At 36.0% G+C, this 11,716-nt stretch overlaps 1 protein-coding gene and 1 pseudogene across 1 annotated transcript; both read right to left on the bottom strand.

Annotated features, from left to right (window-relative positions):
* Positions 1-247: 247 nt before the first annotated feature.
* On the bottom strand, positions 248-2,852 carry LOC132058203 (cytochrome P450 71A4-like). The gene is made up of 2 exons (XM_059450753.1): positions 1,950-2,852; positions 248-1,384 (listed from the first exon to the last, which is right to left on the bottom strand). The coding sequence occupies exons 1-2, from the start codon at positions 2,850-2,852 to the stop codon at positions 770-772; spliced, it is 1,518 nt and encodes a 505-aa protein (XP_059306736.1). The 3' UTR covers positions 248-769.
* A 1,483-nt stretch (positions 2,853-4,335) lies between these two features.
* On the bottom strand, positions 4,336-6,620 carry LOC132058204 (cytochrome P450 71A4-like; annotated as a pseudogene).
* Between the last annotated feature and the right edge of the window lie 5,096 nt (positions 6,621-11,716).

The following is an 11,716-nucleotide window of genomic DNA, read 5'->3' on the forward strand; positions in this document are numbered from 1 at the left end:
AAAAGTATTTATAAATTTTTGCAAACTTTGTATTCGTAGCAAACACTAATATAATAAAGTTTTGGATACGGAGTACAAACTACAATGTTATATTTATCGTGTTTTGAACATAGTATATATATATGCATAAAAACAGTGCAAACTTATGTATGTTTATTAGCAATATAAAAAAAAAAAAAATATATATATATATATATATATATATATATATATTATCACTATTCAAACATAACTACATACACATAGATACATTATAATCCAAAGTGTTGGACATGTGCGCAGCACGGGCGTACGCCATCTAGTTCATTGAAAAAAGGAGGGGGGTTCCTGAGTTGGATGAAGAAATCCATCAAGAACCACTTCGTACCAATTCAGGGCCCAAACCTTTGAAACGTATGGTATATAATACTGCTCAAAAAAACAAACGGCACGCCCCAATAATTCAGTTGATTAGTGAAATATCGAATGGAAAGATGGTTAATTATTAAATAGTAAAAAAAAAAAAAAATACCAATTACGTGTAGAATAACTTGAATTTTCTTTGACACAAAAATGTTATCCCGGAGCATGTTAGGACAAGAAATATTCCATAAAAGAACATAAAACAGATGTACTAACACCCAAAAAGGGAGTCAACCAATAAACTTGTGACATATGGTGAAATTATTACTAGCAACGGTGGGAACTAGTACAGTATGTTTTATTGATAATAAATATTGGTGAACAAGATCAGTGGTCTAGATAGTAAGAAATGGAGAAAAATAAACTCCTAACTAGAGCATGGAGTGGCCACTACTAGTAAAGGTGATTTCCTGTGAATAGTGATGCCAGTGCTTTCAGTCATATCCAAATCCTCCGGCTTTATCCCTTCTGGTAATGCAAAATTAAACTCATGCACAAGCCTTGCTAATGCTAGCTCAATTACAGCGATAGCAAAAGTACTTCCTGGGCAGCCCCTTCTGCCAGCTCCGAAGGGAATGAACTCAAAGTTTAGTCCTTTGACATCAATATCACTATTTAAGAATCTCTCTGGTCGATATTCCTCTGGATTTTCCCACAATAACGGGTCTCTTCCGATCGCCCAAGCATTAATAATGGCTTGAGTTCTAGCAGGTATGTGATAATAGCCTAATAATTTCACGTCTTCCATTGATTCTCGACGAAGTAGTAGTGCATTGGGTGGATGAATCCTGAGGGTCTCTTTGATAACAGCTCTCAGATATTGCATATTTCCCAAGTCATCCTCTTTTATCTCTTCTTTCCCTTGGACTAATCCCCTCACTTCATTTTGTAATGTTTCCATGGCTTTTGGATGCCTTAAAAGCTCTGTCATTGTCCAACCTAGAGTTGTATATGTTGAATCCGTGCCAGCAGCAAACGAATCCTATGATAGAAAATGAACATGACATCAAATGGTAGACAACATTTTTTAGCTCCATTTACTTCCACGTGCATGTAATGTTCTTAGGGCTTAAGGGTCAACAGTCCTGAGAGGAAATGGTAGAACATAGCCCTTTACCATTTGAATACCTCTTTACAAATTTGTAAAGGGCTACAAAATCAATTGATCACCCAGGGGCGGATGTAACATTTTAGGTATGGGTTCAATTGAACCCATAACTTTCGACGCGAAATATAAATTTATGAGTAAATATTTATTAAAATTACAATAAATAGTAGACATGGAATCATAACTTCAAAAATAAAACGGGTTCAATGCTAAAAATCTTAAAAGGTTAAACCTATAGAATTTAAATCCTGAATCCGCCTCTAAATTGACCCCCTCCAATGCATAAACTATAGATAGAGTAAGTGTCTCCCTTATTCTAACCCTCTATGATATTATAGGACAGTCAAGAACTAACACCTCTGGTTCTAGACAAATTCCATCTGAGTTTCAACTTTCTTTTAAAACGTTAAACAATGCCTAGGAAATACGAGATTCTTACCAAGAGGATAGCTTTTAATGAATCCCTTTGAAGAGGAAACCCGGTTTCCTTTCCATTTTGAATTTCTAGCAAAACGTCCACAAAGTCTTTAGCTTTACCCGGACGGTATTCTCTTTTCTTGTTCCTGATAATGTGTTCTTCAATCACACTCTCCAAGAATGCATCCAACTCTTTAGCTACTTTCTCCACTTTGGTGTCTAAACCAGTGATTTTATTGACCCATTCAAGCCATGGAACATAATCCCCGACGTTAAAAGAACCTATAAGTTCAACTAGTTTTTCTAGGATGGTCTTAGCATCTATTCCACTTTCCCCTTCATTATATTTCCTCCCTAAGGACACTCTGCTAATTATGTTATTAGTCAGAGAATATAAACTAACGCTCAAATCTATCACTGAACTCAAAGAATCACACTCTTGCCTGATTTTTGCAATTACGTTCGATATTTCTTCTTCTCTGACATCACGAAAAGATTGAACTCTTTTATTACTGAGAAGGTGAAGCACAGTAATACTTCTAACTTGCCTCCAATATTCACCAAAGGGACTAAAGGCCACGTCCTTGGAGCGATAAAAGAGTCTATCAACGATGCTGGATTTAGGTCTGCTTGCCCAGACGAGATCGTGAGTTTTCATGATATCACGAGCAGCATCGACAGAGGAAGCAACAATGACTGGCTTACTGCCTAAGTGAAGTAGCATGACTGGACCATATTTTTCAGATAGTTTATGGAGAGAACGGTGAGGATGTGACCCAAGTTGATGCAAATTTCCTATAATTGGAAGCTTTCTTGGGGAAGGTGGTAACTTTTTTTGGACGTTTGAGGCAGTAAAGAAGCACTGATGAAGGAAGAAAATGAAAACAAGCAGAGGAATTAGAAGAGAATACCAGGGGAGATCCATTTTTTTTGTTGTAGCAAGGAGTATTGAGATACAATGAAATCAAGATTTGAGTACTTAGACTTGGGAATTCAAGTTACTAATATATAACTACAAGTTGAATTATTGATCCACTGTAGACGCTAACTTGCAAGCTTTCCCCGTGAATACTTTTTTGTTTAAAATAATTAATATAGTTGTAAGTTCGGTAGATCTATTTTAACATGGCAAGAGTTCTAAGGATTATGTCTGTTTTGTCATTATATTATGGTTCGTGATCATAATCAAGCAAATCACACATTTTTTGGTTCTTTCAGAGCTTCAAAATACCTAAAGAAAAGTTCTTTTGTGTGGAAAAAAAAATACAGATAGTGATATCGACCACTCTCTTCAAAAACTTATATAGTGATAGCGACAATTTTCTTGAAGAAATTAGTGATGTCGACCACTTTTCTTCTTTATATAATCAAAACAAATTATTCATTTCCTGATTCTCTTAGAGCTTTAAAGTATACTAAAGAAAAGATCTTTTGGGGAGGAAAATATACATATCGTGGTGTCAACCTCTTTCTTGAAAAAAATATTATTTATAAATTGAAAGCGTGAGTTTATAGTACTATTAATGATACTTTTAGTTGTACATTGATAAGTTATTGATATATTTAACTAGAGAAGACAATGATAATAGACTTGGGTTCTTTGCATTTTGCACCCTTAATGCATACAATTCTTTGATTTACATATTATTCTATCTTTTGCGATTTGACCCTTTACCTAGTCATTATTTATTAAATCATACAACAGAGGGTAAAATAGGGATGATGTATTTCAACTTCAATTTATTGAAAAAGGAAGAGGGCTCAGTTGGATGAAGAAATCCCTCAAGAACCAGTCCTTACCAATTCATCAAGGCCCAAGCCTTTGAAACATGTAATATATAATGGTAAATACTTAGCTGCACCAGATATTATACCTAACCAATTCAGAAAACACACAACATGCCCAATATTTACCTTTGAGAAAGAAAAAAATTCCTTCAAAATACTAGGCGTCTCTTTTTCCCCTTCTTTTGGTATCAAATATATACCAACTAAATGTGGAAAAGCTTAGATGGATAATTAATTATTGGCAAGATAGTTTGTTATAAATAGCAACAACCATAAAAAAAAAAAAAAAAAAAAAAAATCCTTTGGGCTATGGTCCCTTACTGTGTAGAATAGCTTCAATTTTTTAACAAATTAATATTATCCGAAGAGCACGTTAGAATAAGAAATATTGCATAAAAGAACATAAAACATATTCCCATATTCCCTCTGTTTCAATTTATGTGAAGTCTACATTGATTCTTTGACCCCATTTTTCTTATATTTTTTCTAAGTTATTTGAATTATAAATTATCATGACTTATAATACTTTTTATGTAGTTTCTAAACATATAAATTTTATTTTTACAAACTTGAAAAATCTATGTCAAAACTTACGGTCAAGATTATAAAGTTTGACTCTCGTACTCCGAAAACGTTCACATAAATTGAAACAGACTAACACCCAAAAAGGGAGTCGACCAATAAACTTGTTACATATAGTGAAATTATTACTAACTACTAGCCATGCTGGGTACTATGCTTCATTGATAATATTGGTGAATAAGATCAGCGATCTAGATCGTAAGAAATGGAGTAATAAACTCTCAAGTACATGGAGTGGCCACAACTAGCAAAGGTGATTTCCTACGAGTTGTTATGCCGGTGCTTTCAGTCATATCCATATCCTCCGGTTTTAACCCTTCTGGTAATGCAAAATTAAACTTATGCACAAGCTTCGCTACTGCTAGCTCAATTACTGCAATAGCAAAACTACTTCCTGGGCAGCCCCTTCTACCAGCTTCGAAGGGAATGAACTCACAGTTTAGTCCTTTGACATCATGAATATCACTATTTAAGAATCTCTCTGGCCGATACTCCTCTGGATTTCCCTACAATAACGGGTCTCTTCCGATAGCCCAAGCATTAACAATGGCTTGAGTTTGGGCAGGAATGTGATAATAGCCTAGCAATTTCACGTCTTCCATTGATTCTCGAGGAAGTAGTAGTGGAATTGCTGGATGAAGCCTGAGGCTTTCCTTGATTGCTGCTTTCAGATACTGCATATTTTTTAGATCATCCTCTGTTATCTCCGATTTTCCTTGAGCTAATAGTCGCACTTCATTCTGTAATGTTTCCATGGTTCTTGGCTGCCTCAAAAGCTCTGCCATTGTCCAATCTAGAGTTGTATATGTTGTATCCGTGCCAGCAGCAAACGAATCCTATGATAGGAAATGAACACAAAATCAAATGACAAACTGAGTTTTTAAGCTCCACTTACTTCCACATGCTTTCCAACATGTGAATTATAGCCACTGACCATGGAGGCTATACGCATAAAAACACTGTTGGTGTGTAGTCTCACCACCATCATTTTACTTCGCGAAATAAAATTTAAAATAGTATACATTTGCGACATGTTCATACAAGAAAATTAATAATACTCCCTCCGTTTCATAATAAGTGGTGTTTTTACCCTTTCATTTTGTTTCAAAATAAGTGGTGTTTCACAAAATTAAGAATATATTGATTTCTTTCTTCCAATTTTACCCTTACTTGAATATAGAGTTTTACTTAACCAAAAAAACCATTACAGAACATAATTCTTTTTTAAGGTGTTTGATTAAAGGTAAGTTAGTAAAAATACATCTTACTTTCTAGGAGTGAGTCATTTTCTTAAGGGGTGTAACCAAGTTAAAAATACCAGTTATTATGAAATGGAGGGAGTAATAGTATCTGCATTCACTAAGCTTAAACTTCTGAAATAGATCAATAAGGGTGATATATTGTTATGTGGGATTAACTAATGCGAAGAAAAAATGAGATTCTTACCAAGAGGATAGCTTTCAATGAATCCCTTTGAAGAGGAAAGCCAGTTTCCTTTCCATTTTGAATTTCTAGCAAAATGTCCACGAAGTCTTTAGGTTCACCTGTGCGGATTTTTCTTTTCTTGTTCCTAATAATGTGTTCTTCAATCACACTCTCTAAAAATGTGTTTGGTGTCCAAACCAGTGATTTTATTGATCCATTTAAGCCACGGAATATAATCCCCAACGTTAAAACAACCTACAAGTTCAACAAATTCTGCTAGGATGGCTTTTGCATCTATTCCACTTTCCCTTTCATTATATGTCCTCCCTAAGGCTACTCGGCTAATTATGTTACTAGTGAGAGCACATAAATGATCTCCCAAATATATTATTGAACTCGAAGAATCACAACCTTGCCTGATTTTTGCAATCATATTCGTTGTTTCATCTTCTCTGACACCACGAAAAGATTGAACTCTTTTACTGCTGAGAAGGTTAAGCACCATAATACTTCTAACTTGCCTCCAATATTCACCAAATGGACTAAAGGCCACGTCCTTGGAGCGATAACAGAGTCTATCAATGATGCTGGATTTAGGTCTGCTTGCCCAGACGAGATCATGAGTTTTCATGATATCACGAGCAGCCTCAACAGAGGAAGCAATGAGCATTGGCTTACTTCCCAAGTGAAGTAGCATGACTGGACCATGTTTTTCTGAAAGCTTATGGAGAGAACGGTGAGGATGTGTCCCAAGTTGATGCAAATTTCTTATAATTGGAAGCTTTCTTGGGGATGGTGGTAACTTTTTTTGGACGTTTGAGGTAGTAAAGAACCACTGATGAAGGAAGAAAATGAAAACAAGCAGAGGAATTAGAAGAGTATACCAGGGAAGATTCATATTTTTTTGTTTGCAGCGAGGAGTACTGAGATACAACTAAATCAAGATTTGGGTAACTTAGACTTAGCGATTCAAGTTACTAATAGCTGCTAGTTGAATTATTGAACCACTGTAGACGCTAAGTTGCAAGTTTCCCCGTGAATACTTTTGAAAAAAAATCCATCCCAATTTATATGAGGGTTGAGTGATTTCGGGATTAATGAAATTTCTTTCTTTATTCCGATAGGAATTAACTTGAGTAAGTTATAATAAAATTTAAATATTTGAAAACTACATAAAAAGTACGGAAAAGGCTCAACTATGCCATCGAACTATCGGAAATGACTCATCTATGTCACTCGTCAATAGTTTGACTCATTTATGTCATCGAATTATCGGAAATGACTCATTTATACCACTTATCAATAGTTTGGCTCATTTATGCCATCGCCTGTTACCAAAATGACTTATCCATGTCATTTTTCATTAACGCCGGTTTTACAATACCAGATATGACACGTGGCCTCCAACTAGATTATGATTGTGGGTGGGTAGGGTGTATGGGTCGATTTTTTTTTTTTATCAATTTAGGGTTTAAAATTGGGCAGTTTTAATTAAATGACGTAAACCTCTAATTGGAGGTCACATGTCATATCTGGAATTATAAAACCGGCGTTAATAAAAAATGACATGGATGAGTCGATACAGTAGCAGGCGTCATGAAAATGGCAAATATTGATGGGTAAGCGTAAATGAGGCAGTTTTACGAAAGTTAAATGGCGTAAATAGGCCTGCGTATTGATGAAAAAAAAATAAATGAGTCATTTAAAATAGTTGTTAATATTTGAGCCTTTTTCATAAAAAGTATTATAAGTCTGCATAATTAATAATTCACAATTTATGAAAAGAATTGAAGAAAATCATAGTAAAAAAAATTGTTTTGACTCCCTAAATAGGTAAACCTTCATATAAATTGAGACGGATGGAGTACTACAGTTTTAAGTTCGGTAGATCTATTATAACATGGCAAGAGTTCTAAGGATTATGTCTGTTTTGTCATTAAATTATGTTTCGCGATCATACTCAAGCAAATCACACATTTCTTGGTCCTATCAGAGCTTTCAAATACCTAAAGAAAAGATCTTTTTTATGAAAAAAATAAAATAATACATATAATGATATCGACCACTTTCTTGAAAAAATTTGTGATGTTGACCACTTTGTTCTTTATATAATCAGAACAATTATTCATTTCCTGATTCTCTCAGAGCTTCGGAGTATACCTAAAGAAATGATCTTTTGGGGAGGAATATATACATATAGTGGGATCAACCTCTTTCTTGAAAAAAAATTATTTTATAAATTGAAAAGCATAAGTTTAGATTACTAATAATGATGCTTTTAGTTGTATATATTTGGTAAAAATGGACTTACTTTATTTAAAACATTTTATTTATATTTTAACTGTTTTGGGTTGTATGGTAGTCCATAGATGTGTCCACTAAGAAATGGTATTAATCGTGCTTTTATGTGTTTGGTGGGTCTAGTGAGGCGGTGAATATAGGTTTAACCCAATTAGACACGTAATGGGAGGGCCCATTAAAGTTTTAGTAATTGCAGCTAAGTCCCTTCTGTAACCCTATATAAGGCACATTTTTGTCTTCTCTCTTATAATATTAAGAGAGTGACTGATAAGTGTGTGGTAGTTGTCTCGTTGACATCACGTGTCTAGTCGTTTTACAGTCTGTTATGGCTCAAACAGGTACGCCGTTCGATCCTACTGATGTTTATTTATTTTGTGACCTATTATCATGTCGATCTTAAATTTATCATGTTAAATATCTTACAGTACATTGATAAATTATTGATAGAAGACAATTGATAAAGGTTGTGCGTCCACCAAACAATATATGATGGACCTAGTTGTTTACCAGTTCCCTGATGTAGTGCAGTAAGTAAATAACACAAGATATTACCGTGGAAAACTCCTTGCTCAAGGAATTAAAAACCACGACCTACCACGTAAGGATTTCGCTCCCTTCCCAAACAACTTGATTCCAGACTCTTTTGATCTAGGAATTAATTCACATAATCCTCGCCCTTACGGTATCCTGCTGAAGGAACTCTTTTGACTACCTCACTGTAGCCCAAACCGGCTAATACACCTAGACTAACCACAGCCTAGTGTACCACTCAAGCATTTGTGAAGATTCGGCACTACATAGCGACCTTTGAGAGTTGACATTGTTTGACTATCTCTGACCCCGACACGCTGTAATAAACCTTGACTAACTCTAGCCAAGGGTACCACTCAATAGAATGAAACGTAAACTACCAACACAAAACTATTGAGAATTCAAAGTACCTACAACATCTTCCTTTTGAGAAGAGTAGGTTTACAAGTTTAAGAACAAACAAACAGAAACTTAGCACTCCTAGGACTTAACACATCTTCGGTTGTAGAAGAACAGGTCCTTGGATTTGTTGAAGCTTTTTTCTTTAGCACACCTTAATGAATGGAGACTTGCACTTTTGGATTTAAACAATTTTTGAATTTTGCAAGAATCAAATCTTCACTTTAGCAAGATGTTTGAATATGTAGAGAAAGAGTGAAGATGACACCCCGTAGCAACTACGCGGCCATTGTCATGCCTACTGCGGTATCTGCTATAGTGGCAACAACTTTACAACTGTAGAGTTGACTGTATGAATACTTCAGGAGAGTTGGTCTTTCTATCATCGTAACTAGTTCCTCGAGTAGGTTTGTCACCTCATCAAAACACTAAAACATAAGGTAACATGGCTTATCAATTTCCCCCTTTTTGATGATGACAAACACATAAGTTGTATTCCCCCTGAGAACCAGGTCATAACAGCAACCAAAGATTAAAATAATCAATCCCATATCAAACAGAACAATGAATCAATCCAATCCCATTGTACCCATTATTCCCATTTTGGCATCATCGAAAAGGAAACTGAGTGCACCATCGCTAACTCAAAGCCATAAGATCAACACAGCACGAATCAATGTATTATCAGACAAGCAATTTATTAGACATAAAACAGAATGACTGCCCAAATCTATCAATGTATTATCAAAACATAGTAGTCAGAGCAGAAAGTGCATAACATAAAAAGTCATAAGTGCCAAATGTCAGTCAAAACATATGAGATCAGAATGGGAGAGCATAGAAAGAGGGATATGAATTATGGGAGGGCTAAGGGTTTGGGGAGGTCAGAGCATTGAGAAGTTTGTCCATGCGTTCACTGTTGACGCGTTGCTCCTGAAGCATCTAGTCCTTGAGCTCATCCACTTTGAGAGTTAATTTCTCATTTTCTATTTTGAGCCGCTCGATCTCAGTTCTTGCAGCCTTCAAGGCATCTTGGGACCCAACTTTTTTCTCTCTTTCGATCAATATAGCCTGAAGAAGCACATTCTCAGCCTTAACCCTTTGCAGTTCAGCAGTCATTCTTTCCTGTGCTTTCAACAGAGTCGAGATTATGGAGGTGCTTCCAACGGCCCCTTTCCTATGTATGTAATCACACTCTTCTAAAGTTTCCATAGAGCACATGTGTTTCTTGGATCTCTTGGTAGCATTGCCAGTTCTAACTTTGAAATGTTCAAATACTTTAGTCAGAAAGAAACCATAGGGAAGTCCATGTTTTCCTTCTAGTGCATTCAACACCTTGATTATGTGCTCAATCATGATTGCAGGAAGGTTGATGGGTTGAAAATTGGCTAATTCTTCTATAAGCACCAGGTCTGCGATGGAGGCAATGGTGCGACCCTCAGCCCTTGGAAGCAGCGCTTTGTTAACCAACTCAAACATAAGTTGTTACTCTGCTTTCATTTCCTTCTTCAGAAGTCTTTCCCTCGCACCTACATTGTCAACCCTGTTTTGGGCAATTACGACCTTGAAGCAGTCCCAATGATGGTCCTTATACCTTCAGAGGGAACCTTCAGAATTGTTCCTAGTACCTCTTCGGGTAACTCAAAATTTGTTCCACTGACAGATGCAATAAGGGTGCCATGGTCGTCAAAGTAGTAGAGATTGCAAAGAACTCAACTACCTGTGCCTCGTAAATATTTGGAATTGGTGGAGCAAACAGATTACTCTATTTCTGAAAATCAATAATTTCAAGCAATTCCCTCATTCCAAATTTGTCGACGATTTAAGATCGACCCCCTACCAAGCAATACTTTTTGCTGCTTTAGATTTTCCCTTCTTTCATTTTCACTCTGAGCAACAGATTTTTTTCCACTCTCTGTTTCTTTGAGGAACCAGATTCCTCATTACTTAAATTTTTTCTTTTCTTTGAGGATTTAGATTTGTCACCCCCCACTGGTGTGAATCTTTGTTTTCTGCTCTTTTTCTTTTCTTCCTTTATTTGCTCAGAAATTTCTTTATCATCATCATTTGCGGTTGTAGTTTCCACATCCACCACTTTAATTTCATCAGTCAATTGACTCTTCACCGGAGTGCTTCTGGTCTTCTTGGTACCTTTTGCTTTGTTTGCCTTAGGGGTTGAGTGTGTTGTTCGAGCAAAGGTAGTTCTCACTCTGGATGCAAGTTTACTACCAGATCCTTTTCTTAACTTGAAGACAAGTGGTAAGTCCTCGTCATCAGATTCATTTTGACCATGAACTTTCTCAAGTGCAATCTCTCGGCCAGTGTACGATGATGGGATACGGGTTCGAGTTCACATCAAGTCTCGGTTCATGTTGGGAGAACCTGGTGTCTCATCCTGTATAGAAATTTTCTTGTTTTCAGATTCAGACATTTCCTGTATTGAAGGAACAAGTCTCTCATTTTCTTCTTCTGAAAGTCTAACATTTCCTATTTCACTTAAGGATTTTGCAAAACCTGCCATAAGAACGACATCACTATCCATCTTACTGGATCGATTTTGACCAATCCCAGAGATGGTCCCGTCTGCCTTTATAGGCGATTCCTCTACTGACTCCTCTACTAAATCATCTCCTTATCTATGACACACAGAAGTAAGAGAGTTACCCATTTTCACATTACTATCTTCCTCAATTCCTTTGTTGATTTCTCCTGTTTGCTCCTCCTTAATGCACACAATCCCTTCCTTATGCATGTCTTGAGAGA

The sequence above is a fragment of the Lycium ferocissimum genome, chromosome 5 (genome assembly GCF_029784015.1).
Source record: "Lycium ferocissimum isolate CSIRO_LF1 chromosome 5, AGI_CSIRO_Lferr_CH_V1, whole genome shotgun sequence".
Lineage (NCBI taxonomy): Eukaryota > Viridiplantae > Streptophyta > Magnoliopsida > Solanales > Solanaceae > Lycium > Lycium ferocissimum.

Excerpts from the sequence above, each read along its gene's own strand:
- LOC132058203 (XM_059450753.1), bottom strand. The coding sequence starts at position 2,852 with ATGGATCTCCCCTGGTATTCTCTTCTAATTCCTCTGCTTGTTTTCATT. Across the intron at positions 1,385-1,949 it reads CATTAAAAGCTATCCTCTTG|GATTCGTTTGCTGCTGGCAC; the intron begins GTAAGAATCTCG and ends TTTCTATCATAG.